Raw genomic sequence first — 27115 nt, 5'->3', positions numbered from 1 at the left:
ACAGGCATGGGATGGGAAGCAAGGAAAAGGTCAAAGTGAGATCAAAAGAATGGGAGGAAACTGTAGTAAGAAAAGGGTGACAAGAACGAAATAGGGTTGAACTGAGCTATTTGCCCTTTTCCTTTGCTAGCATTGCTGAACTGGCAAGTTTTATTTTATGACTTCTCTGACCAAATCTCTGGATGAGAAAGCTACTTGTGGACTCCTTTTCAACCTTCCATCTGATTCCTGATACCACTTTAAAGACAAACATTGGGGTACAGTGGGAAACCATGGGTCAGAAAGTCAGATGAAAATGTGAGTGTAACCCCCTACCTCTTTCTTTTTCTCAGTCCCAGTTACTTTTCTTTTTCATGGTACCTCAGTTTCTTCCACTCTATCAGTGTTGGAGATCATGGAGGAAGGGAAATATACTGAAACAGGAGAAAAGAGAAAATAATTTCACAATCTTCAGACTTAACTCTTTCCCCTTTATTCTAAAAATCTGTTCTATTTACCCCCTAATTTAATTTCCCACGTCAGACGAATTTTATATTCAAGTAATTGGGGGAGGGGAAGGTGAGGTAAAGGAGAAAAGAGTGAGGATAAAATTTACAATTATAAATCACTGAAAAGGCTGGGCAAAGGGGAGAATCAAACATGGACTCCTTTGAAAAAAACTCAATCATCGTATCTATTCATATCTCTCCCCCAAAAGTCACTAGGATTTCTATCACTTCTTTAAAGAAAGAAAAAAAAAAAATCCAGTACCCCTTCTCACTTAAAACATACACAATTAAATGCGTTTTGACTTCAATGAGGTATGTAGAAAGAGAGTTACATATAAACATATATTTCATCTTTTTCCTTTTCAATGCCTGAAGGGGAAAAAAAAAACCTTCACATCAAACCACTCCCTTCTGAAGTATTCAGAAAAAAAAAAAAAAGCTTTTCTTTAAGAGAAGGGAGGTGGGGAGGAAGAGACTAGTAAAGAAAAAAAAAATTTTAATCTAGTTGGACTAGTATCTAACTAGTTAACCTTTAACAATTTATGCTGATGTCAGACTGAGCATGAGTACTGATTAATGCCCCCCCTCAAATATTTTCTTATAAGGGGGGAGTTAGTCACAGCAGCCATTTTTGTTTTATGCAGAAATCCTTCATGCCCCCCCCCAACGCGCACACACACTCACTCACACACACACACTCAGTACACAAGGAAAATATCTCTATTAATCTGTGCACTAATCAGTTATAAAAAAGGGAGAAATTTGTGGGTTTCTGGGTAGAGGCTATGAGATGGGGGTATAACAGGGAGGAGAATGGGGGGGGTGAAAAATGAAATATTAAGCCAGCCATTTTGTTTTAAAAGGGGATTTTTCCCCCTCTCCCTTTCTTCACGGAGGGGGTGGCGGTGCTGCAGGGGGGGTTGTTTTAAAAATAATTTCCAGGCGGCCATCTTAGTGCCTCAGCTCTGAGAAATATTTCTGAGCGCCCCCCTCAGAATTTAAATATATTTAAAGCAACGGAGAGGGGGGTAGAGAGAAGTCGAAAACTTTTATATATATATATATATTTTTTAATCCCCTTCTCTTGTTCTCTCGGGAGGAAGGAGAGAAGAAAAAAAAAGTCCTCAATTCTCCCCAAGAAAATTTTTGGGGGTGGTTTGGCCCCCCTCGTCAGACGGCGGCCCCGAGGGGGGGGTTTCGGAGGGGGGTGGCCCGGGGGTTTTGGGGGCTGGGGGAGGCGGTGAGGAGGAGGAGGACGCCGCCGCCGAGGAGGAGGAGGAGGAGGAGGAGGAGGAGGAGGAGGAGGTGGTGGTGGTAGCGGTGGGGGAGGCGGGCGGGCGGTGGGTGGGGGGGTGGTGGGGGGGCCAGAGCCACAGGATGGCTTCCCCTCTGAGGGACGAGGAGGAGGAGGAGGAGGAGATGGTGGTGTCGGAGGAGGAAGAAGAGGAGGAAGAAGAGGGCGACGAGGAGGAGGAGGAGGTGGAGGCGGCCGACGAGGACTACGAGGAGGACGACGACGAGGGAGTACTCGGGCGCGGGCCGGGCCACGACCGGGGCCGCGACCGCCACAGCCCCCCCGGCTGCCACCTCTTCCCGCCGCCGCCGCCGCCGCCGCTGCCCCCGCCGCCGCCGCCGCCGCCGCCCCCGCCGCCAGGTAAGCGGCCGCTGACTCCCCCCTCCGCCCCCCCCGCCCCAGACCGAGCCGGAGCCGCGGGCGCGCGAGGCCCGGGCGGGGGCGAGGCACCCACCGCGCGGCCGAGCCGAGGCGAATCCGGGGCGCGGGGCGCCGTCTCGGGCCCGTCGCCCCGCGGCGGTCCGGGCGGTCCGGGCGGGCGGCGGCGGCGGCCGCCGGGCCAGGCCTCCTCCCCTCCCCCGCCGCACCCCTCCCCCGCCGCCGCCGCCGCCCGGGTTGGAGAGCGCTGGGCGCGAGCTGCATGCGCGGACCGGGCCACTCGGTCGCGGCTTTCGGGGGAGGAGGAGGAGGAGATTTTTTTTTTTACCCTCGGCGGGGAGGGGGTAGGCAGGAAACGGCCGAGGCGAAGCCAGGGCCCCCTCCCTGGCCGCGCGAGGGACCGCGGAGACCCTGGCGGCCGGACGGCGGCGTGGGGGAGGGGCGCGTGGGGGAGGGGCGGCCGAGCGGGCGCCCCTGGGGCTTCGGCCCTGGTGGGGTTGGACCGAGGCGAAGTGGGGTTTGCCTGCGAGGAGCGGACCGCGGCCCTCACCCCCTCGTCAGGAGTTGGGAAGGCCGGGGGGGGGCGGGTGGCCATCGGACCCCCCCCCCACCTGCGGGGACTTCGGTGCCCGCCAACTCTGGAGCGTGCGGTGGCACGTGGGGGAGGGGTCGGGTGAATGTTTGCGGGCGGCTGACGACTAGGGGCAGGTGGTGGCCACACTCCACGCGGACCACTTCCTGGAATGAGACTGGCTCCTGCCCCCTCTCTCCGGCTCGTACTACGGAGAGCAGTCATTGAAAATTGGGGACAGGGAGGAGAGAGGAGAGTGTCTGGAAGACCAGATGCCCCCAATCCCACCCCCTTTATCTCTCCTCTGCTCTGGGCTCTTTTGTGTCAAGTGCGCCCCCCCCATGACCCCCGTCAGTCTGGGGTGGCCGAGCTGCCCAGCTGTGACTCTCACGTGGCTGCCATTCACTGTCACTCACTCTCCCGCTGAAACCACCCACACCCTGACCACGTTGGGGGGGCGTGAACTGCCCACCCAGCTGTTCTGCAGCTTGACCGTCACTCAGCACCCTTCCCCGGGGATGACAAGTCACCCGCACTGTCTGGGCAGTTCCGTCCGCGGTGGAGGGGCCTGACCACTGCCTCGCGTGGGGGGCCCTGCAGTGGTCCCACTCCGGCCACCCTCCGGAGTGTTCAGCTAGTGTTTTTCAGAATAGACTCTAAGTGAGCATCTTTAGGGTGTTCACACCCCCAGGCCTCTTGGTGCGGTGCAGCACAAATGCACCAAACTTCAAAACGTCTAACATCATACTCTTTGTAAAACTGTCATATTGATCTGTGTGGCTTCAGTGGCAAATGTTCCTGTCTAGTTGAGACAGCCTTTGAGGGACTGTGGGGTGCTTTCTTGGGCCGGGGGAGGGGGGTATGTGTACTAATGGAAACAGGATAAAGTCCACCTCCCCTCCCACGAGGCTGGTCCGAAAACCGGAAAAGTTTTTTAGAAGTTATCCCAGAGAGCCCACTGATTCTGCAGAAGGGAGAAGGAATGAAGAATTGTGGGTAGGGGATTGCCTGGACGACAGCAGAAGTGCTAAAAAGAGAGGAAGAAAGGATGTCAGGTTAAGTTAGGGCATTAGCAGCTCTCGCTTATGTGTATTCCGAACTTGGAATGTGGTATTTGGGGGTTTTTGATCCCGGATTTGGGTCTGTGAAGGGGAGGGCATGAAAGAATCTGAGGTCGAGATGGGTCTTTGTGTCAATACTCCCTCCCCTTTTCCCTTTGCTTTCTAAGCATCGTCAAATGTTTTTAAAATTGTATATTTGAAATGAAAACCCACCTACTCTCTCTCCCTGGGCAATTTTATCTCCCTTTCAGCCCTCCAAGTCAAACGAGTGACCCAGATACACCCTCTCAGATGACTTTTTGAGGTAAAACTTTAGGAAAATATTTTTAGTCTGCCCATTATTTCTGTCTACCTAAGTGTGGGCAAAATAACCCTCCTCTGAGGCAATATGTTCAGGCTGTCCTCTCTCGTCCTCCTCTAGAAGATGAATTTATACGTGTTAGAGGTTTCTATTGTTTTTCATTCTGACGGCTTTGATTCTCACCATTTTGTTTTACATTCTTACCCAAGACCAATTTTATCCCTTCCCCCCTCTCCAGTCTCCGTACATTGTTAAACGTTTAAAATAATAGCACTCGTGCTGATGGGGGAAGGGAGCAGGAAGCCAAAAACTCATTTCTTCTCCCTCCCCCTTCTGGCAAGTCTAGAGAAATAATATAACATAATATATAGATGTGATTCCTTGGGGGTGGGGGTGGGGAATGGTTGTGGGTGGTGCGGAAAATTCTGGTAGTTTCTTTGCAAAAGGTCTGAAAATACAAACCCACCCCCTGCATGCAATACGCATGTGCAGCAGACCTATTATGGTGGTTCGTTGTGGGGGAGGGAGGGGAATTTGAGAAAAAATAAATATATGTGTGAGAGATTGATGGTGAGATTAGAAGAAGAGAGGGGCGGGCGGGAGGCGAGGCTCGCTGCGAGGCTCCTCCTGCGTCCTCTGGCTCGCCAGGCTCCGCCCACCCTCCTCGCTGCCCTCCTCCCTCGCCGTCTTCCCGAGATCTGAGCCGGGATGTGGGAGAGTCTGGGCTCCAGGCCAGCATTGAGTGGCTGGTGAGACAGAGGTTGGGACTTAGATTTGCTTTCTTGCCCTCCCTTTCCTTTCCTCGCCGTCTCCTTTGCCTCTCCGCACCACCGCCGTCTTCCCAAGTTCGGGAACCTCCCGCTGGGGTGGGGAGTGGAGTTAACTGGCTGCGAGGTCCCAGGGCTTGTGTCCCACCCCCCAGCTGGTGGAGACCGAGGCCATTTCCCTGATCCTTAGCCAGTTGGCCTGCCCTTGCCTCTGCCCCGGCGGCCTCCGTTTCCATGTTCATATTAGCCGCGGTCCCTGGGGTGAGGGAGCGCGGGCTGCTGGGGCATGGCGTCTTACTGACTTCCTATCAGGGTCCCCACTCTGTTTCCACACCTGGGGCTGCCTACAGGCACCTTCCCTGCTCCCACAATCCCCCAGTCCTAGAGTGTCTTCCTGCACAAGAGGGCACAGGATGCTGGAGCTGTGAGAAGTAGCAATGAAGGAAGGAGGTGCCCAGATTCGGAGGCAGTGGAAACCAAGGCCTCCGGTGTTAATTGTGGCTAATTTTCCTTTGGCTGTTGTGGGAAGAAGGATTGTGTGTCCTAGAGCAAGGGGCTGGGCCAGGCCCAGACTTTCCCCTCCTGCACAGCTGCCTCTGCCTGAGCAAGACAGGTCTGGCGGGTTAATCTAGTGCTTGCTGGGGGAGGGAGGCCAAACAGGGCCTCATGTCTGTGTGGCATTGGTGTCTTCCTCGTCGCGGAGTTACTCTCTGTCCCCTGAGCCTCCACAGTCCGACAGGGGTCATGGAGAATGGGGAGAGGGGACATCTGGGAAGAACCAGCCCCGTTCTCTCTGACAGAGACATGTGGAGAGAAAGCCAGGGACCTAGCCCTGCTGAAAGCAGGTACAGGCTGTCCTCTGGGTTTGTGCTCATGGGTATGTGATGCTTGTGCATTTGAGAATGCATATGCGGGGTGTGTCTGTGCCCGTGTCTTTGTGTGCGTCTCCCATACTGCTTATATATGAATGGGTTAGGATGTCTGGGACTAAATTTGGAGACAAGGGGTGAGACCAGGGGACAAAGGGCAGGGTCCCTGAGTTCTCAAAGGGAACAGGGAGCAGTATATAGATTTGAAGGCACATTCCAGTCTCCTTGGGAGGAGGAGGAATGTTTAGGTAATTGTGGAGACCTTCTTCGATGGGGTTAGGGTGTGACAAAGGAGCTAGACACTATGATCCTGTGGGCAAGAAGTGAACATGCCTGACTGAGGATTTCTTTTCCTCCAGGGCTGTGCTGGGGTGACAGGAGGCTTGGTGATTATCTGAGGAAATATAAATAGAGGCCTCCCTCCTCACAAAAAGGATGTCAGGGCCCCAGGGTGTTAGTGTGAGAACCCAGGTGTCCACCTTTGGCTCTGCCTTCTCAGCATCTGGCTTAGGGAGCTGCCAGCTTGTGTCTCCCCACTCCAAGTGCTGGGGTCAGGCCAGGCCAGCAGCTGGGCATGGCTTCCCCAGTTCCTGGGCAGGATGCCAGCTGGCTAAGTGAGGGGGAAGGCAGGAGGAGCCCTGGCGGCGACTAAAAGGACCTGCCACAGTCAGAGCCCATGGCCTAGAGCCTGGTCCCTTGTTAGTAGGAGCGGAGAGACGGGAGTGGTTTGGCTGCTCTTCCCTTCTGACCCCTGACCTCCCATTCAGAACCCGAGCATCCCAGAGTACTCGAAACACTCTCTGTTTGCATCCAGCGGAGGGAGGCAAGGTTTGGAGGAGTTAATGCCGGAGTTCCTAGAGAGCAGCGGGAACTGAGGAGGTGAGGAAGGGAAGGGGCTGCAGAGACTGGGAACCTAGAGGCTTAGGTTTTCTGGTGCTCTCTGCTCCAAAGATAAGGATGACATTCGGCTGCTGCCTTCAGCACTGGGTGTGAAGAAGAGAAAAAGAGGACCCAAGAAGCAGAAGGAGAACAAGCCAGGAAAACCCCGAAAACGCAAGAAGCTTGTAAGTGTTCAGGACTCCTATCTCTACAGCTAGGCTCGGAGACCCATCCCTAGAGACCTACGTTTTCTCTGGTCTTGATTACTGTGGGGATTCTGAAGTCAGGGAGGCCTGATCCCCTCTACCTGCCCCCACCCCTGCTTGCTGGCCTGTATCTCCCAGGTCTGGGACCCTAACCTCACTCACCACAGCCTAGTGAAGAGCCCAGTTGTCGACTTGACTTGCCCTGCAGCACAGAGAAGCAATTGAAAGCACAGGCTCTGGAGGTAGACTGCATGATTTTAGAGCCTAGCAGTCTTCTGTCTTCTTGGACAATTTATTTAGGTCTCTGTGCCTCAGTTTCCTCACCTACAAAAAAGTGGATAAAGATAGATTAGTTACTATCATAGGATTGTTGTGAAGATCAAAAGAGACGATAAATTTATGTGCTAAGAACAGTTCCTGGCACAAGGAAGGGCTGAAGAAATAGTGTTTTTATTTCTTTCCCTTAGGACAGCGAGGAGGAATTTGGCTCTGAGCGAGATGAGTACCGGGAGAAGTCAGAGAGTGGAGGCAGTGAATATGGAACTGGACCAGGTCGGAAGCGGAGACGGAAGCACAGAGAAAAAAAGGAGAAGAAGACGAAGCGGCGGAAAAAAGGGGAGGGAGATGGGGGGCAAAAGGTGAGTAGAATTAGGGAGTGAGGGGAGAAATCAGTATTAATGACAGGCATGAGCAGTGGGGGAGGGAGAGCCCTGGGCGAGCAGGGTGCTAAGTGGAGAGGCTGTGGTTTGTGAGGAGTGGGATTGGGCTGGGAATGGAGCAGGAAGCAGAAAGCCCAGGGAACCTGGTGGGTGGGTAGAGAGGCATGTGGGGGACCCCGGGCTGGGCACCTGCGTCCCTGAAGCCTGGTCTCTGCCAGCAGGTGGAACAGAAGTCGTCGGCAACTCTGCTTCTGACGTGGGGCCTGGAGGACGTGGAGCATGTGTTCTCTGAGGAGGATTACCACACGCTCACCAACTACAAAGCCTTCAGCCAGTTCATGAGGTGCAGTAGGGACGGGGAGCCCTCTCGAGCAGACACTTAATTTGGGGGAGGCCCTGGACCCTTCTGGAATCTGATGAAAGCTAAGAAACTGCTCTCCAGAGAAGTTCACAGCACATACACATAAAATTCCACATGTCATCTTAGGGAATTCCTGGACTCCTAGGATCCAAGGACTCCAGTCAGGAACCCTTCACTGGGGGATCACAGTACCACTGCTAGGTTAGAAAACGCTGTGGTGACAGACTCTCAGGAGGACTGATGGCCCTCCTTGGTCTAACAGTTCCAGTTTCCCCTGCCTGACTTTTCTCTAGACTGGAGCGGGGAGGTGGTATCCGTGTTCCCCAGTTTCCTTTGCTCAGTTATCAAGTCCTTTGTCCCTTCCTTAGACACCAGTAATAATGGAGGATGCATTGCTGACAGTGGGACCTGAGCTTCAGTGGCTCCCACAGTAGAGTACAGAACAACAGAGATGCCTTTTGGGGAGCAGGCACTTTAGCAGAGCTGTTCAACGCCCTGGAGGCAGCCTGCTGAGGTTCAGGTCCCGGTGTCATGTTGGGCAGCTCACTAGTTTGATCTTCAGTTTCTGCATCTGTAAAATAGGCACATAGTATGTACCTCATGGGGCCTTGTGGGGATTTGATGGGATGATGGATGGAAAGCTCAGCACACTCAGTGCCTGGCCCCTAGTGGTGTTCAGTCCCTGGTAGCTGTCCTTAGTCCCATTGTCTCACTGCTTCACTACTAAAGACAGTGCTTCTGTCAGCACCGGGGTCACCCACGTCCTCACAAGAGCTTAACACCCCACCGCAGAGCAGAACCAGTGTGGCCCATCAGACTCCACCTGATGGGACCCTTCATCAGGGCCCGTGGAACTCTTTAGAAAAACACAGAGAATCATAGCAACTCCTAGTAGTATTGTGAGGACGAAATAAGATATTATGTGTGTGGAAGTGTTTTAGGAACTGTAAAGTAGTTGTCCAAAGTAGAGCTTTTTAATTAATCTCATATTTTTTTATCCTTTTTAATCTGCATTTAAATTTTATGTTGCCTTTTTTTTTCTTCTTCATACTTTTTTCTTGTTTTTTAAACTTTTTTTTCCTTCTTAAACTTCTTATTTCTTTATTTCAAAATTGATGTTATTCTTCATAGGACGTATTTTCACCACCTAGGAATCCTAGCTGGTACATAGACTTAATTGGTGACAGTATTCCCAGACCATCTGTGAAGGGTCCGAGTGTCTTGCTTCTATGTTTTCAGGCCCCTGATCGCTAAGAAGAATCCTAAGATCCCAATGTCTAAGATGATGACCATCCTTGGGGCCAAGTGGAGAGAGTTCAGCGCCAACAACCCCTTCAAGGGGTCGGCAGCTGCTGTGGCGGCAGCGGCGGCAGCAGCGGCCGCAGCTGTAGCTGAGCAGGTGTCAGCTGCTGTCTCATCGGCCACCCCCATAGCACCTTCTGGACCCCCCGCCCTTCCACCACCCCCTGCTGCTGATATCCAGCCCCCACCCATCCGAAGAGCCAAAACCAAAGAGGGCAAAGGTAAGAAGCCCTCTAGTTGGAACAACTGTCACCCCACCCTCTAAACCGCATGTTCTCAAATTATAGTCCAGAACTCTTGTCTTCTCAGCCCTGATTGTTGTAGAAGAAATGCTGTCCAGGAAGGGGTCTCAGTGAGACCATAGCCCACAGAGAGGTCCAGAAACCCTATGGCCTCCATTGTTCCTGGATGTCATGACCTCGGCTTTTTCTCTGTCACCCCACTCCTCACTCAGGTCCAGGCCACAAGAGGCGGAGTAAGAGTCCCCGAGTGCCTGATGGACGCAAGAAGCTTCGGGGAAAGAAGATGGCACCACTCAAGATCAAACTAGGGCTGCTGGGTGGCAAGAGGAAGAAGGGAGGCTCGGTGAGTGGCCCCTCCCTGTCCATTATACTTCTGAGGTGTGGTCAGGGGCTGGGGGTCCAGACACAAGGGTCCATGAGGGCAGCTGGAGCGGGAGCCCAAGGCCTGGGGAGGGGAGTGGAATCCATTTGGCCTCTCTGACAGCCACGGGGGCTATGGGCAGTATGTTTTCCAGAGTGACGAGGGCCCTGAACCAGAGGCTGAGGAGTCAGACCTGGACAGTGGCAGTGTCCACAGTGCCTCAGGCCGCCCTGATGGCCCTGTCCGCACCAAGAAACTAAAGAGAGGCCGGCCAGGAAGGAAGAAGAAGAAGGGTAAGCGGTGTCAGCTGTGTGCAGTCCTGTCACTCAGCCTTCCTTTCATTCCTTCGTTGTCTTTCTTATTTGTAGTTTTGACTTCTTTATTGAACCCTTTTCTCTTTCTCTCCCCTCCCGCATTCCGCTCTCCTTCTCTCTCTCTGTTCCCTTTGCCTCCACTGGGGTATATGACAGTCCTGGGCTGTCCTGCAGTGGCCGGGGAGGAGGAGGTTGATGGCTACGAGACGGATCACCAGGATTACTGTGAGGTGTGCCAGCAGGGTGGGGAAATTATTCTGTGTGACACCTGCCCTCGTGCCTACCACCTCGTCTGCCTTGATCCTGAGCTTGACCGGGCTCCTGAGGGCAAATGGAGCTGCCCCCACTGTGTGAGTACTGGTGCCACCTCTTACGGCCCTCAGGGACCCACCCATCTCTTTCCTCCTTGCTTTCTCTTGTCCTCTCCCTACCCCCAGATGCCTGGGCTTCTCAGTAACAGATGTTTAAGTGTCCAAGATCCTAGTTTGTTCCTCTCCCCCATCCCTTTGCCCCGAAAATTAGCATTTTTGGGAACTGAGGTGTCCTGTTCCTTTGTTCCCACCAGTCTTCTCTGCACTTCTAGGATCTAGCTGTCCTGGTTTGGCTCTGTCTTCCAGCCTCACTCCTTATCCTCTTTCTTGTGTCTGTGTCTGTCCTTGGCTTCCCAGGAGAAGGAGGGGGTACAGTGGGAGGCCAAGGAGGAGGAGGAAGACTATGAAGAGGAGGGGGAAGAGGAGGGGGAGAAGGAGGAAGAGGACGACCACATGGAGTACTGCCGTGTGTGCAAGGATGGCGGGGAGCTCCTGTGCTGTGACGCCTGCATCTCCTCCTACCACATTCACTGTCTGAACCCCCCGCTGCCTGACATCCCCAACGGCGAATGGCTGTGTCCCCGATGCACAGTGAGTGTGCCCATCTCTCAGGGTTTGTTGTCAGCCCCGACTCCTTCTCCATCTCGGGGCCCAAAGGTCTGGCTCTTTCTTTCTCTACTCTCCCCCACACCTAGCCTTTGATTGCCTTGTGGGACCCCCATCCTCCTACTCTAATGATGGGCTCTTTCTGCCTCTTTCTTTCCTCTTTGTGTGCGTCCATCCTGAAGTGTCCCGTGCTGAAAGGCCGTGTGCAGAAGATCCTGCACTGGCGGTGGGGGGAGCCCCCCGTGGCAGTGCCAGCCCCCCAACAGGCAGACGGGAATCCAGATGCCCCACCCGCACGTCCTCTTCAAGGCAGATCGGAGAGAGAGTTCTTTGTCAAGTGGGTAGGACTGTCCTACTGGCACTGCTCCTGGGCCAAGGAGCTTCAGGTACAAGGGCCTCTCCTTCCCCGTCTCCTGGGACCCCATTCACTGCCATTCTCTCTCTTGGCCCGCTGTTCTCTTGTTTTCCGTCCCCTCTGCTTTCCCTCACATTAGGCCTCTGGCCACCCACACCCTACCAACTCCCTTAGTTTCCACACTTGGTTCTCTTGGACTCCAGTTCTCTTTCCCTCAGTCTCCTTTAGATTCCTTCCCTTAGGTATAACGTAGGCTTTCCTTAGCCTGCCTTAACTCCATCTCTTTCCTTATCTGTCTTAACCATGTTTTACTGATAGCCCTGGTCTTAATAACCCTATTCCCTTCCTCCTCTTGCTTACTAGCTCCCCACCCAGGTCCTGTCTCTGACTCTGTTCTCTGGCATGTTATTCGTTCTCCTGCTTTGGCTTTAACTCACTATGTCTCTGGTGTGTTCTTCGTTCTCCTGCTTTGGCTTTAACTCACTATGTCCCTCATCCCACCTCTTTCATTGCTTGCTTTCCCATGCCATTCCCCCTGCCGGCCTCTGCCCTGTCTCCTTTTGTCCTCTCGGGATGTTGGGATTATCTATTCCCTCCTCGTCTGTGCCCCATCAGCTGGAAATTTTCCACTTGGTAATGTACCGAAACTACCAACGGAAGAATGACATGGACGAGCCCCCACCCCTGGACTACGGCTCTGGTGAGGATGATGGGAAGAGTGACAAACGCAAGGGGAAGGACCCGCACTATGCCGAGATGGAGGAGAAGTACTACCGTTTTGGCATCAAGCCAGAGTGGATGACCGTCCACCGGATCATCAACCACAGGTGAGTCCTTGGTCCTTGGTCCATGCGAAGGCCTACCTGGGTTTTGCCACTATTCTTGTTGCGCTGTGGCTCCAAGTTAGTATTTGTTGATTAACCAGATAATTGATCTAACTGGATAATTCCCACTGCAGCCCCAGCCCTTCTGGCTTTGTTTCCTCTATGGAGATGGGAGGAACCAGGAGGAAAGTCCAGCCCAGCACTGACTGCTTTGTCCTTGCTTCCTCTAATCTCTAACAGCTTAAGAAGTGACACATGAGTCTGGGGATCTGGGTGTGAAAAAAGCAAAACATGAAACACATGGTTCATACAGACCAGTGTTTCTAGTACTTCTTTCTTCCCAGTACTTATTACTAACTAATGTTACATTGTCTTTTTATTTTTCTATTTCATCACTGCCTCCCCCAATAGAATGTGAGCTCCATGGGAATAGGTCATTTGTTTGCTTAGTTCTGCTCAATCACCCGTGCCTGGAACAGTGCCTGGCACGTAGTAGATGCTTAGTAAATACTGATTGGATGAACAAACGATGTTGAAGCCAGGGATGTTTTGTGATCGTTGATTTTTAGGAAGCCATCCTGAAAAAGTTAGGGTAGTACATCAGCCATTCCAAACTGCCTTTCAGAGGCCCACCATTGAGGATTAGGTGACAAATTCTGCATGTTTGCTGATAATTGTGTTTATTACGACTTTTTTCTACATGAGACACCTATTATCTTTCTCCTCCTGCTCCTTCTCTTGGCTTCCCTCCCCACAGTGTGGATAAGAAGGGAAATTACCACTATCTAGTGAAATGGAGGGACTTGCCATATGACCAGTCCACGTGGGAGGAAGATGAAATGAACATCCCTGAATATGAAGACCATAAACAAAGCTACTGGAGACACCGGTGAGGGAGCCAGGTCGTGGGTTAGAGGGAGTCTGAGGGCAGAGGCATGAAAGCTAAACCTCCAGCATTAAATGAGATGCAGTAGGGACAGACCCAGTCTAGAATTTAGGGCAGTGGGAGCCTGGGCTGGGTTGTTTGTGGTGGGGTCGGGAAGGAGGCAGTGTGAGGAACAGAAAGAAGATCCAGCCTGAGTGATGGGGATGAGGATGCTGAGGCGTGGGGAGGGTTGGCTTCAGAGCTGAAATCCAAGGGGTGAGGGTAAGGAACCTGGGAGAAAGGAAATGTGAGAAAATCTCGGTTATGGAAAGTGGGAGCTAGGTCTGGAGTGGGTTCAGAAGGACAGGGGGCGGGTCCAAGGACCAGGTCTCACTCAGACCCACTGTTTTCCCAGAGAACTAATTATGGGGGAGGACCCCGCCCAGCCCCGCAAGTATAAGAAGAAGAAGAAGGAGCTGCAGGGCGATGGGCCTCCCAGCTCGCCTACTAATGATGTAAGTCCTCTCGCTTGGCCTGTCTCCCATTTCTGGAGCCATGGTGATTGCAGATTTCCTGGGGGCTTCTGACAGAACTTCCCAGAGTTTCAACAGCTTCTTTGAACAGTAGCTCTTCCTTCAGTGTTCAGCTTTGCCCCAAGAGTGCTAGGAATTTTGGCACAGGAGTGAGAGCTGCTAGAGACAGCAGCACACAGGGCTCTTCTACCAGTTTCCTTCCCCACAGTGCTTCTGGGTATTGTTTTAAGGAATGAGGGGGAGGCACTGCAGACTCGAACTTTCATAAGCTCAGGCCACAGGAGAGGGACTTGTAATCCCATTTGATATCAGTGCCGGGGAGAGGGGAGGAGGAGGCCAAGACTGGAGGAGCAGCTGATGGTTCCCCTGAGCTTTCTGACTTCTTGATTCTACAGCCTACAGTGAAATACGAGACTCAGCCACGGTTCATCACAGCCACTGGAGGCACACTGCACATGTATCAGCTGGAGGGGTTGAACTGGCTACGCTTCTCGTGGGCCCAGGGCACTGACACCATTCTGGCTGATGAGATGGGACTGGGCAAGACCATACAAACCATCGTCTTCCTCTACTCACTGTATAAGGAGGTGCTAGACTCTCGGGCCCTGAGGGGGACAGCCGTGCTGAGGCCTAGCCTGGACTGGGGAAGGTGGGAGTGGAGGGTGAGGGCAGAGAATGGGGGGGAGGGGTGCGGCAGGCAGTGGACTGGGTTGTATAACCGTGAGCCTAGACTAATGGTCCCCCCACCCTCGACTCCCAGGGCCACACAAAGGGTCCCTTCCTGGTGAGCGCCCCGCTCTCCACCATCATTAACTGGGAGCGGGAGTTCCAGATGTGGGCACCCAAGTTCTATGTGGTGACATACACGGGTGACAAGGACAGCCGAGCCATCATTCGTGAGAATGAGTTTTCCTTTGAAGACAATGCCATCAAAGGTGGCAAGAAAGCTTTTAAGATGAAGGTAAGCCCCTCTATCTCATGTTCTCTAAAGTCCTCAGATCTGTCGTTTCGTTGCCCCAACCAGGACTTCAGTTTCTTTATTCCCCATTCAGCTTTCTCCTTCCTTTCCTCCACCTTCCCTCACGCCTCTGCACTCCAGTCCTGGAGATGTAGTGGGTACTCCCAGGGGTGTGCATGGATCTGTTCATCCTGGACAGGTGGTGGAAGTTTGGGGGCCACATTCAGAAGTCCTTGCATGGAGTCAAAGTTGGAGGACAGGACAACGGGCTCCCTTTGGGAGTCTCAGTTAGGACTGGGTGTCTGCGGGGAGAATGGGGGCGGAGGCCTAGATGCTTGGCTGTGGGGTGGCAGCCAAATGGACAATGGTTGTGTTGGCAGAGGGAGGCGCAGGTGAAGTTCCATGTTCTCCTGACATCATATGAGCTGATCACCATTGATCAGGCAGCTCTTGGCTCCATCCGCTGGGCCTGTCTTGTGGTGGATGAGGCCCATCGGCTCAAGAACAACCAGTCCAAGGTGAGTGAGATACCCAGGCCTCAGAAACTTGAGGCTGTGGACTCCTACTTGCCCTAGTCCTAAAAAATAAAGTTTCAGGGACTTTCTGCAATCGGGAGGCAGGAAGCCTGGGAATAAGTCTGGGGAGAAGTCCAGGTTGGAAGAGGGAGAGGACTAGGGATGTGAGGGCCTCTGATCCTGAAGGAAATAGGAGCTAGAGGCAGGGAAAGGTGATACTGTGGGCCAGCCACTTGCCACTGATGGGCCCTTCTCTCTGCCTTTCCTTGCCCCATTTTCTAGTTTTTCAGGGTCCTCAATGGCTACAAGATAGATCATAAGTTGCTGCTGACAGGGACTCCATTGCAGAATAATCTGGAGGAGCTCTTCCATCTGCTGAACTTCCTCACCCCAGAGAGGTTTAAGTAAGTGGCTTAGTAGGGTGGTCTGCAGAGAGGAGAGGTGGAGGGACTGAGAAGATGAGTGGGAGGAGGATTCATCTGAAGTGAAGAATAGAGCCTGAGGTCAGGGGCAAAGAACCTGACGCCTGTTCATTTCCTTTTCTCCTTCTGGCTGCTAGCAATCTGGAAGGCTTCCTGGAGGAGTTTGCCGACATATCCAAAGAAGACCAGATTAAGAAACTTCATGATTTGCTGGGGCCACATATGCTGAGGAGGCTCAAGGCTGACGTCTTTAAGAATATGCCGGCCAAGACAGAGCTCATCGTCCGCGTGGAGCTGAGCCCCATGCAGAAGTGAGATGCAAGGCGGGTTACCTGGACCAGGGTTGAGGATTTGGTGGCAGCTTTCTAAGAGTTGGTGACCAAATGCAACATCATAATTGCTTCCTTTATTGTGTCTCTTCTATGCCCCTGCCCTGGGCTTTAGGAAATACTACAAGTATATCCTGACCCGAAATTTTGAGGCCTTGAATTCACGAGGAGGTGGGAACCAAGTGTCGTTGCTTAACATCATGATGGATCTTAAGAAGTGCTGCAACCATCCATACCTCTTTCCTGTGGCTGCTATGGTAGATACGGGAGCTGGGGGACTGTGAAATGCCTGGCTCTTTGGAAACATGGGCAGTTGAGCACAGGGCTGGAGTTGGGCTGGGAGGCCAGAGACTGGATTTCTGAGAAGAGTAGGAATTGTAAAGGTGTGGAGCCTGGATTTGGGCCTCCAGCTTTCTAGGCATAGTCAGAATATGGGGGCGTGTTCACTGACCCTCTCCTTCTTTTTTCCTGCCTTCTTTTCAGGAGTCCCCCAAACTTCCCAGTGGGGCATATGAGGGTGGGGCACTTATTAAGGCGTCTGGGAAGCTCATGCTGCTGCAGAAGATGCTGCGGAAGCTGAAGGAGCAAGGACACAGAGTGCTCATCTTCTCGCAGGTGACCCATCCCTGTAGCTCTTTCTCACCATCAGATAATCGCTTACGTCGTTCCTGTGGTTGCCACGGGATGCGAGGTTAGGCAGTTACACCCCTAAGAGTTGCTGGTGTAGCTAAGTTCGTCTTGGTCTCTGATCCCTGTTCTTAATTAAGGCTGTTGGAAGTTGTAGACCAGTTTCTGTACGCCAAAAGGGGAGAAGGGGAAGGTTGAGCCGTCTGCCTCCTAAAGGTCGTCTCTGGGACTGGGACTGTTTCTTAACCTTATTGGAGAAGGGAGGAGAGCACAGATCTTTTGGAAATCTGATGAAAGTTGTGGGTCTGTTCTCCAGAAAACTGCACTCACAACTAGACAATTTTGTACAGATTTTCAGGGGATTCATAGATTTCCCTGAAACCTTGTCATGGGTGTCAGAGGAGAACCTCTGCCTTAGGAGAAATGGTCTTAAGTCAAGAGAGAGAGAATGACAGGAATGTCCCAGGAGGAGCTGGGGGTGGAGGAAGCAGCTCCGGGGGGTATATGACAGGGCAGGGGTACAAGTGTAAGGACTGGGGTTGAGAGAGAATAAAGAGGTAGTCAGAACAGACAGGGCGCATCCCACTGCCTCGTCGTTCTAGAATCCTGCCTTTTCTCTTGCTCTAGATGACCAAAATGTTAGACTTGCTAGAGGACTTCTTAGACTACGAAGGCTACAAGTATGAGCGCATTGACGGCGGCATCACTGGTGCCCTGAGGCAGGAGGCCATCGATCGCTTCAATGGTGAGGGGGGCCTTGGTCCCTGCTGGGTGTGGGAGGCCCGAGAAACCTGTGCCTAGGTCCCTGGGATGGCAGGGGGCTGGCCTGGGAGGATATTAGCCACCTGGGCTTTTGAGTTGAGGGCATCGTTGTTTGTAGTCAGGGAACATCTAGGAGCAGGTGGACAGACCTGCTGGGTACAAGAAAGGCCTGGTTTCCTAATTCTTGCCTCCTAGCTCCGGGGGCCCAACAATTCTGCTTCCTCCTGTCCACCCGGGCTGGAGGCCTGGGCATCAATCTGGCCACTGCCGACACTGTCATCATCTTTGATTCAGACTGGAACCCCCATAATGATATCCAGGTGAGAACACGCCTCCTGGAGCCCCTTTGAGCAAGGAGACGTGTCTGTCTGTCCTGGGGTCAGAAATAAATCTCTCGGTGGGTAGAAAACCCTTCCTTGTCAGCCTTTTTTCCAGAGCATGTAGGGGGTGTCTCCTCTGCCACTCCCCTGGCCCATCCCCACTTTCCGGCCCCTGCAGGCCTTCAGCCGTGCTCATCGGATCGGCCAGGCCAACAAAGTGATGATTTACCGGTTTGTGACTCGCGCATCAGTGGAAGAGCGAATCACACAGGTGGCCAAGAGAAAGATGATGCTGACACATCTGGTGGTGCGGCCTGGGCTGGGCTCCAAGGCGGGCTCCATGTCCAAGCAGGAGCTGGATGACATCCTCAAATTTGGCACCGAGGAGCTATTTAAGGATGAAAATGAGGGTGAGAGCCTTTTCTGCAGCTCCCTGTAAGCAGGTCTTTGCTGTCTATGAGCACTTCTCTTCTGAAACCCCCTGCAGAAAATCTCTTCTCTGCATCCTTGGAGGAAGGTTGGCTTCTTTCCTTACCTGTATGGTTGAAAACAACAACAAATCTCTGTGTAGACGTCCAGGGAAAGGGCCTTCTCCTCCAGAGCTCCCGTGAAAAGGAAGCAGAGGGGAAGGCTTTCCTCTGATGTCTCTAAAGTTCTGCCTGAGGTTCTGGTTAGAGCTCAGAGTCCCCTCTCGTTCCCCAACTCCACCAGGGGAGAACAAGGAGGAGGACAGCAGTGTGATTCACTATGACAACGAGGCCATCGCTCGGCTCTTGGACCGGAACCAGGATGCAACTGAGGACACTGATGTGCAGAACATGAACGAGTATCTCAGCTCCTTCAAGGTGGCCCAGTACGTGGTGAGGGAAGAAGACAAGGTGAGAGGCTTGGGGCCAGACACTGTCCATCCCGGGCCATCTCTGAAGGGTGGTGTCCGATGTCCTTGACCAGACCTTGAAGTTGGAGGATCCCCCTTCGCTCTTGTTTTTTATCTGATCTCTTACCCCAGTGCCCATCAAAGAGTGGTAGTGGACCTCAAACAACTTCTTGGTCTAAAGGGTGAGACTGGACTTTGGAGAAAACTTAGGCAGAGAAGGCGGTGATAAACTCGGGAGGGAACCTTCTGAGTCAGAGTGGGAGGGACACAGAGGACACTAGAGGAGAGGTTTGGAAAAGAGGGAAATAACGAGGAGGAGAAGCATATTGCAGGTAAGAGGTACGGAAAACTTACACAGAGGACTTACACACAGTGCCGAGGTCTAGGGCTGGGCGGAGACAGGCGAGTAGGGATTTTGTCATGGTGGCAGGACTGGAAGGGGAGGCCTTCAGCGCTCGTCCTGCTGCCCTTCAGATTGAGGAAATTGAACGAGAGATCATCAAGCAGGAGGAGAACGTGGATCCTGACTACTGGGAGAAGCTGCTGAGACACCACTATGAGCAGCAGCAGGAAGACCTGGCCCGAAACCTCGGCAAAGGCAAGAGGGTCCGCAAGCAGGTTAACTACAACGATGCTGCTCAGGAGGACCAAGGTGAGGACCGCCCCTGACGGAGGAACCGAGAAGGGGCGAGTGCTGAGAAGGAGCTTGGAGCTGGGGGCATTTAGAGGAAAAGAGAGGCTTAGAAGTCAGGGCCTTCCCTGCGAAGTGGAAAGAGATTAGGAAGGGACGCTGGGAGCTACCCGGAGGCCAGGTGGATTTGCAGGTGATCTCAGCTATCTAGCAGTTGCAGAGGGCTCAGATGGACACCCAGGGGTCCCTGTTTAGAGTGGGTTATGCAGGAGTCAGGAGGTAGGTGGGTGAGTGGACATGGTGTGTGGTCCTGAGTCAGACTGCAGGCAGTCATCCGGCATCCCTAGGAGGGCCGAGGCCAGAGTGAAGGTGCAGAAGTCTCCGAGGGGAGGCGTCCAGACAGAAGGGCCCCAGCCTGGGCTTATCCAGGGAGCCATCACTGACCACTGAGCCCTTCCCCTCGCAGATAACCAGTCAGAATACTCAGTGGGATCAGAGGAGGAGGATGAAGACTTTGATGAGCGTCCTGAAGGTGGCATCTGTTTTCCTGTCTTTCTACCACACCTCTTCCCATTTCACTTCCCATTGTCTATTAAGCCCACTATTTTTATACAAAATGCTCATTTGTAGAAAAAGTAAAGATTGCAGGTAAGCAAAAAGGAAGAAATATCTATAATCTCGCCACTGTTAAAATTGGGAGTATATAACCATGCAGGCTTAGATACCTAGATGAAAGGTCAAGAAAGGTTACATCATTTTACATTCCCACCAGTAATCTTGCTTGCATCATATAGGTGCTACTGATTTTTTAGTATGACTCGATTCTTTTGGACCTATTGGGTTAGTAGTTCTGAATGCGCCGGGAGGAAAATTAGAAGCGCCTCAGAGCTGACACAGGCCTTTCCTGTGTTCTGTATCTTGTGAGAATGGAGGGCTAGGAAAGAGTGAGGGGTGGAGGAGGTGGCAGCTCTACTAACCGGGGTCACCATCTCCCCACCCAGGGCGTCGACAGTCCAAGAGGCAGCTCCGGAACGAAAAGGATAAGCCACTGCCTCCACTGCTGGCTCGAGTTGGGGGCAACATTGAGGTGAGAGCTGGCCTAGGCCCCTGAGGAGAGAATGAAGGAAATTGAAGCTGAGTCACTGAGGGTAGAATAGACCAAGAAATGAGATCCTGGACATTCACTGCCCACTCCTTCCTTGCCCCCATCATCAGGTGTTGGGATTCAACACCCGTCAGCGGAAGGCCTTCCTCAATGCTGTGATGCGCTGGGGCATGCCACCACAGGACGCCTTCACCACCCAGTGGCTGGTGCGGGACCTCAGGGGCAAGACTGAAAAAGAGTTCAAGTGAGTGGGGGTGATACAGGGCTGAGTTGGATGGAAGGGTAAAAATTTTGGGTGTTACTGCCTTCCTCTTGGCCACCATATGATGTGACCTTACTCAACTGATCACCGTACTCCCTGCCAGACAGTGTTTCCTGGCTCAGTTTCCTGGGGGGTGGGCTCAGCCTGCCCCACCTCCCCTCAGATGAGCCTAGAGCAGGGAGGCCGGGCTTCCTCCCCAATGGGAGAGGCAGTTGAGACAGGAGCCTCGCCTGGGCTGTCCTTGCCTCACATTTACTTGACCACGATAACCTGGCAGGGGAGCTGGTGGGAAGGATGAAGCGCTGACTGATGGGGCCTAGGAATGAAGTAACCAAGGCCGAGAGGACTGTGGAAATGCAAGGGGAGGGGCAGATGGGGGAGTTAGGATTTGGAGGACAGGTGATGGTGAGATTGAGAGGCCCCGGGGAGGACCCCTGGAGGCACCCGGGAGCTTCAGGTTCAGTAACCCCTGTGCTCCCTTTACTGCCCTGTCCCCCCCAAGGCTCTCCTAACCCACCTCCCACCCCCGTGCTCCTTAGGGCCTATGTGTCTTTGTTCATGCGCCATCTCTGTGAGCCCGGGGCAGACGGCTCTGAAACCTTTGCTGACGGGGTCCCTCGGGAGGGACTGAGTCGCCAGCAAGTGTTGACCCGCATTGGAGTCATGTCTCTCGTCAAGAAGAAGGTATCCGTCTTCTCCTCACCCAAAGAGGCTGGCCGCCTAGACCCCGTGCTCCTCTGCCTCTCGTCCCTGAGCTCTGGACTCACGCTGGTGCGAGACAGGGAGAAGCGCTGGAGCTTGCTGTGTGTCCAGGCGCTGGAGCTGATCCCTGTCTCTACGACTCCCCCGCACCCTTCAGGTTCAGGAGTTTGAGCACATCAATGGGCGCTGGTCTATGCCGGAGCTGATGCCTGACCCCAGTGCTGACTCCAAGCGCTCCTCCAGAGCCTCCTCTCCTACCAAGACGTCTCCCACCACTCCTGAGGCTTCTGCTGCAAACAGTCCTTGCACCTCAAAACCTGGTAATCAGCTCAGGATGGCGGGAGAGACAGATGGGGCCAGTGTCCGTTAGACGCCGAGGGACTGGAGTTGGGGTGGCGAGTTTCTGCCTGCCTCACTCCGCCTTACCCCTGCAGCTACTCCAGCTCCCAGTGAGAAAGGAGATGGCATAAGGACACCTCTGGAGAAGGATGAAGCAGAAAACCAGGAGGAGAAGCCAGAGAAGAATAGCAAAATTGGGGAGAAGATGGAAACAGAGGTGTGTGGCTACCTGGCTTCCTTTGAGGGGAGGGAGTGGCAGAGTCGTGGAGGCAGGTGTCTAGGAGCCTCCACTTCATCCTGACTCCGTTGTCCTCTTTTAGGCTGATACCCCCAGCCCAGCCCCATCACTTGGGGAGCGGCTGGAGCCAAGGAAGATTCCTCTAGAGGATGAGGTGCCAGGGGTACCTGGAGAGATGGAGCCTGAACCTGGGTACCGTGGGGACAGAGAGAAGTCAGGTGGGTGCATGGCCTTAGGGGTGATGGGGGGCTTAGAATTTGGGGGTTCCCTCTTCTGGGGTCAGGGGATGAGGGTGACATCCTCCCTTCCTGTCCCCTACCCCCTCCCACAGCCACAGAGTCGACGCCAGGAGAGAGGGGGGAGGAGAAGCCGATGGATGGACAGGAAAACAGGGAGAGGCCGGAGGGGGAGACGGGGGATTTGGGCAAGAGAGGTAATGGGTGGAAGGACCGGACACCTGGGTCCCTGAGGGAATCAGGGGAGGGGAGGTGGAGTCTTGGGAACCAAATGCCTGGGTCCTGGGTGGGTAGCTGTTCCAGGGGCCAGTACACTACAGAGAGTAGTGTTGGGACCTGGGAGGAGACTCTCCTGAGGTGTGAGCTCTGCCCCGTCTGCCGTAGCAGAAGATGTAAAAGGGGACCGGGAGCTTCGACCTGGGCCTCCTCGAGACGAGCCGCGGTCCAACGGGCGACGTGAGGAGAAGGCAGAGAAGCCGCGGTTCATGTTCAATATTGCAGATGGTGGCTTCACAGGTGGGGGGGTTCTCACTGCCCTCTGCTCCTCACTGGGGTTAGCTCATCCTCACGGGGTTTCTCTTTGGGCCTGAGGCCTCCTTCCGCCTTTAATTCCAAGTCACTGCCAATGAAATGGTGCATGCTGTCTCTGATCCTTGCCCTTGGTCCTCCTTAAGTGTACTCCTAACTCCAAAACTGCCTTAATCTCACCTGTACTCTTAATCCTAACTTGAACCTTGTTTGTAACTAGTTTTATTCCTAACCCCTCACCTAACCTTGTCCTGTTCCTCCTAAAAAGCCTTTAGTCCTGCCCCACTGTTCAGTTCCCTCCTCTATACCAGTCTGCTGGGCTGGATGTGCTTCACAAACTCCTGATGCCTCATCTGTCTTCTGTCCTCTTTTCAGAGCTCCACACGCTGTGGCAGAATGAGGAACGGGCAGCTATTTCCTCGGGGAAACTCAATGAGATCTGGCACCGAAGACATGACTATTGGCTTCTGGCTGGGATTGTCCTGTATCCTTGGATACAAATGCAGGAAAAAAAATGTTCTTTCAACCTGGAGAGAGGGGAACTACAGAGAAGATGAGTCCACACTTAGGGAAGGGGGCCTAGTGCCACACTTCGGGGCTACCAGGCCAAAAGAAAGGCGTGTTCACAGCCCAGCCTAGCCCTGTTAAATTCCTTGATGGTCCATTTCCTTCATTGGCAGCCATGGCTACGCACGGTGGCAGGACATCCAGAATGATGCTCAGTTTGCCATTATCAACGAGCCATTTAAAACTGAAGCCAATAAGGGGAACTTTCTGGAGATGAAAAATAAGTTCCTGGCCCGGAGATTCAAGGTGAGGATGAGGGAGGAAAGGAACAGTGTTGAAGAGGGGCTTGGGTCAGAAGTGGGACCAGATCTGGTTGGAATGTAGGCAAGGTTAACACCTTGAGGGTTGAGGCGATGCTTGAGGCAAAGACCAGAGGGTCACCTTGTGTTTGGCACTGTGGTCTGGATCGGGGTCGCAGTCAGTATTGGTGTGGAGCTGGGGGTCTGGGCCGGTGGTGAGGGCAGGGTGGGTTTCCAGCCCCGAGCTGCGTGCTTGCTGCTGGCAGCTCCCTGCACTCACCCCCTCCCCACGCCCTTAGCTCCTGGAGCAGGCGCTGGTGATTGAGGAGCAGCTGCGGCGGGCGGCCTACCTGAACCTATCACAGGAGCCGGCGCACCCCGCCATGGCCCTCCACGCCCGCTTCGCCGAGGCCGAGTGCCTGGCCGAGAGCCACCAGCACCTCTCCAAGGAGTCGTTGGCGGGGAACAAGCCGGCCAACGCCGTGCTGCACAAGGGTAAGGGCCGCGGCGGCCCCGCGCGGGGGAGGGCCCACAACGCTGCGTAAGTCTTCACCCCGCACCCCTCAAAATCTTCCCACCCCTCTGACCCCTTTACCCTCTGAACCACCCCCCTCTGACCTCTAACCCCACCCCGACCCACCTGGTACCCCCTTGGTTTTTAGCTTCTAGGATTCGTGCAGCCACCCCTCATCCATGCCCAAGAGCATTCACATCAGTGCCTAAGGGAGGGACCTTCCACCCCACCCCCCAATCTCTGTGAGACTGTGCCACGTCCCCTCCACAGGGCGGAACTTCTTCGCTGACCCACACACCTGCCATATTGCTAATAGCACCCTCTCTGGGGCCCTGGCCTGTGTATAGTCCGCAAAAGTCCTTACCCCCGGTCCCACAAATCACGTTCCTCACATGTCATTCACCCCATGAAGCAGAAACCACCACCGTCCCACCCTCTGACCCTACCCCATGAAACTTCCCTTTGACCTTCAACCCTTCCTCCCAAACCCTCTTACCTTGATAATAATAGATTAAGTTCTAAAGCCCTCTAACCGTCTAATCCTGTCTGATGTAGTGACTGATTCCTGGCCCCTTTGACTCCTGTTCTAATTCCTTGAATCTGTAATGCTGACCCTCTAACCTCCCTCCCCCCTTACATATTAAAACTTTGATTCCTTAAGTCTTTGACACCACTTACCACCTCCCACGCCTCCTGACTATTTCCTCCCCATCATCCCCAACCCCAAAACCTCACTCTTTCAGTATGGGATGTTCTGACAACTCCCCGCCCCCATGTCTTCCGATGTCCTCCCTCCCCTATCTCCCTTTTCTCCATATTCCCTTTTCTTTTCTTCTTTCTCTCCGTCTGTCCTCTGTGGTGATCTGGTCTCTCTGCCTCTTTACCTGACACTTTTTCTTTGTCCCCGAGTTGCTCTTTTTTTCTACTTCTGTCATTTCCTTGGTCTCTGATTCTTCTACATCTGTGCTCTCCTCTCTCTCTTTCTCTGACTGTATCTGTCCATCTGACTCCTCATCTCTTTTCCTGGTTCCATCTCTCCCTTTCCCTGTCTTTCTCTTGCCCTTCTTTCTCCGTGGCCCGGGCCCCAGTTCTGAACCAGCTGGAGGAGTTGCTGAGCGACATGAAGGCGGACGTGACCCGCCTGCCAGCCACGCTGTCCCGAATACCCCCCATCGCAGCCCGCCTTCAGATGTCCGAGCGCAGCATCCTCAGCCGGCTGGCCAGCAAGGGCACGGAGCCTCACCCCACACCGGTAACCCTCTTTCCCCCGACTCCAGTTTTCCCTGTTGGTACTCCTCCTGCACGCACACATATGAACACCTCCTTCAGAACCCCGTGCAGTGTGGAACAACGACCTGCTCCAGCATCAGCCTTGAGTCTCCCTGCCTGTATGATACCCCTCAGTAGTTCTGGAGTTTGGCCCATGATGTCTCCCCGACAGCTTCTTTCCTCTCGGACTGTGGACCCTCTAATGTGGGCTCGCTCTCTCTTCCAGGCCTTCCCCCCGGGTCCGTACGCTACACCTCCGGGGTACGGGGCGGCCTTCAGCGCCGCACCCGTAGGGGCCCTGGCCGCCGCAGGCGCCAATTACAGCCAGATGCCTGCAGGGTCCTTCATCACAGGTCAGCTGGTGACTTCCTGCCTCCTGCTTCTTGCATTCTTCCTTTTCCAAGCTTCATCCCTGCTCAGCTACCCTTTTACTTGTCCAGCCCATCTCATTTCCTTGGAAGTATCCAGTGTTTTATGGAATGGAGTGGCTCTGGACTTTGTTTTTCCCACCCCTTTCTTAACTTCTCTTCCATTCCCATCGTCAGAAACCTCATCTAGGGTTTTAGTGGTTCTGTGGCTTGGTACCTCCTACCTGAGCCTCCTCCAGCTGTTTACTTCAGAGAAAGAGAATATGAAATTGGAAGGGGGTTCCGGTGAAAGTTGGAACATGTGTTCCATCGTGCGTACAGTGGGGAATCTCAGAGAGAGAGATTTTTTCCCATCCCTACCTTAGAAAATTGGATGTGGCATGAGGTGATCTAGAAGTAAGAACATACTGTCGTCAGGAAGCAGTCGACAATGGGAAGTGAAGGAGGGATTGACCCTTCCTTACCCCCTTCCCAAACAGCCGCCACCAACGGCCCTCCAGTGCTGGTGAAGAAGGAGAAGGAAATGGTGGGGGCATTGGTGTCAGACGGGCTGGATCGGAAGGAGCCCCGAGCCGGGGAGGTGATCTGTATAGACGACTGACCGGATCCCAGGCCTGCCCTTCACCCAGGCCCCGTCCCCGAGGCCGACCCCCAGCTCAGGCTCTGGGGCCTGCTGCCAGTCCTCCGCCTTCCCCACCCCTTGGGCCCCCACTGGGCTAGGAGCCCCTTTGCCCCTCTCTACAGCTCTCTTCAGGAAGGGCCCTTTGTCCTTCTCCACCCCATGCACCTTTCCCACCGTGCTTTGAAGACTGTGCTGGTGAGAAGAGGTCTGGGTGGGAGGTGGTTAGCAGGGTCTTCCAAGTACCTGTATCCCCCACTGCCCAACACACACAGCTTCCCAGTAAGCGGCTGTGGGGAGGAAAGAGGTGGAGCCTCCCCAGTTCTTATTCCTGCAGCATAAGCTCCATCTCTCGCAGAAGTGGGGGGTTAGCCTTGCCCGGCCTTTAGGGACTTTGGTGGGGAAAAGAGCTTTCAAGAGAGGAGGGTGACTTTAGAGAGGGGTGACAGTGAGCCCTGGGAGGGTGGAAGGGAAGAGGAGGGGGCGGCTGCATGTTTCCTTCCCCTACCTCCCCCCAAATGGAGGGCGGAGCAGTTAACAAGGGAGGGAGTCCATTGCTGTTCAGCCTCAGAATAAAGGCGCCGTTCACTGGCTCAGTTACCTCCTGCGTACCGGCATCTTGTGTTGGGAATCTTCCCCCCTCCCTAGGGACCAAGGACCACCCCTACAAAGAGAGTAATATTTGGGTGATACTCCCTTAAGCCAAAGAGGAGCTCCCCAATCTGTCCTAAGGACCCAGGTAACCTAGAAAGGGTGGCGGAGAACACAATGGGCCAGATGTGGGGGGAGCCCCCAGTTTTGGGGCTCAGGTTCTTGGAGGACTTCTCCCCTCCCTCCTGAAGACCTGGATATGGACTAAACTTGAGTGGGTCAGGCAGGGGGCCTAGTCAGGGGACCACCTTGCCTTTGGGACCAGAGCAAAATAGTGGAGGGCAGGCTGGGGAGACATGGGCACATCCTCCTCCCCAGGAGGGGCTGGGGAGAGTGGCAGTTTGCATGGCGAACCCCCCACTTGCTCTTCGCTCCCCTTCACTTTCTTGCTGCTCCTTTCCCGGTCTCTTCACACCCACTCCTGGTCTGTCCCAGTCCCCTCTTCTGTATCAGGTTTATTGGTTGTACATATAAATTATACTTTCCTTTC

General features: G+C 53.9%; 2 protein-coding genes and 1 non-coding gene across 15 annotated transcripts in view; 2 read left to right on the top strand and 1 right to left on the bottom strand.

The window, feature by feature from the left end:
* NAA38 (N-alpha-acetyltransferase 38, NatC auxiliary subunit) overlaps positions 1 to 2322 on the bottom strand; it is a 24165-nt gene extending 21843 nt beyond the window's left edge. For all 3 annotated transcript variants that reach the window (XM_061175711.1, XM_061175714.1, XM_061175712.1), the window contains exons 1-2: positions 2237 to 2322; positions 316 to 413 (exon numbers count right to left, since the gene is read on the bottom strand). The gene's annotated coding sequence lies outside the window, so the exon portion shown is untranslated. The remainder of the gene's footprint in view (positions 1 to 315; positions 414 to 2236) is intronic.
* On the top strand, positions 1851 to 27115 carry CHD3 (chromodomain helicase DNA binding protein 3). 11 transcript variants are annotated; one of them, XM_061175702.1, is made up of 40 exons: positions 1851 to 2142; positions 6681 to 6793; positions 7282 to 7452; positions 7695 to 7816; positions 9074 to 9357; positions 9591 to 9721; positions 9882 to 10032; positions 10210 to 10403; positions 10722 to 10955; positions 11153 to 11356; positions 11941 to 12152; positions 12907 to 13038; positions 13430 to 13529; positions 13943 to 14134; positions 14308 to 14508; positions 14886 to 15023; positions 15303 to 15424; positions 15580 to 15753; positions 15887 to 16028; positions 16255 to 16386; positions 17026 to 17143; positions 17356 to 17480; positions 17659 to 17890; positions 18192 to 18358; positions 18832 to 19009; positions 19455 to 19520; positions 19990 to 20075; positions 20204 to 20337; positions 20895 to 21039; positions 21215 to 21377; positions 21492 to 21613; positions 21717 to 21852; positions 21966 to 22067; positions 22255 to 22386; positions 22774 to 22882; positions 23079 to 23211; positions 23504 to 23745; positions 24807 to 24970; positions 25214 to 25340; positions 25835 to 27115. In XM_061175702.1, exons 1-40 carry the CDS (start codon positions 1866 to 1868, stop codon positions 26073 to 26075), a joined length of 6348 nt encoding a protein of 2115 aa, XP_061031685.1. In that variant the 5' UTR covers positions 1851 to 1865; the 3' UTR covers positions 26076 to 27115. The 11 variants fall into 11 exon arrangements, with proteins under 11 accessions (XP_061031685.1, XP_061031686.1, XP_061031687.1 ...); XM_061175703.1 differs by having other exon boundaries at positions 7692 to 7816; positions 9894 to 10032; XM_061175704.1 differs by having other exon boundaries at positions 7692 to 7816; positions 10228 to 10403.
* On the top strand, positions 20470 to 20609 carry LOC133081004 (small Cajal body-specific RNA 21). Its single transcript, XR_009698681.1, has one exon. It is a non-coding gene; the product is annotated as a small Cajal body-specific RNA 21 (non-coding RNA).

This window comes from Eubalaena glacialis, chromosome 19 (assembly GCF_028564815.1).
Source record: "Eubalaena glacialis isolate mEubGla1 chromosome 19, mEubGla1.1.hap2.+ XY, whole genome shotgun sequence".
Lineage (NCBI taxonomy): Eukaryota > Metazoa > Chordata > Mammalia > Artiodactyla > Balaenidae > Eubalaena > Eubalaena glacialis.
Note: the sequence above shows the minus strand (reverse complement) of the source record. Positions and strands in the feature narration are given on the sequence as shown.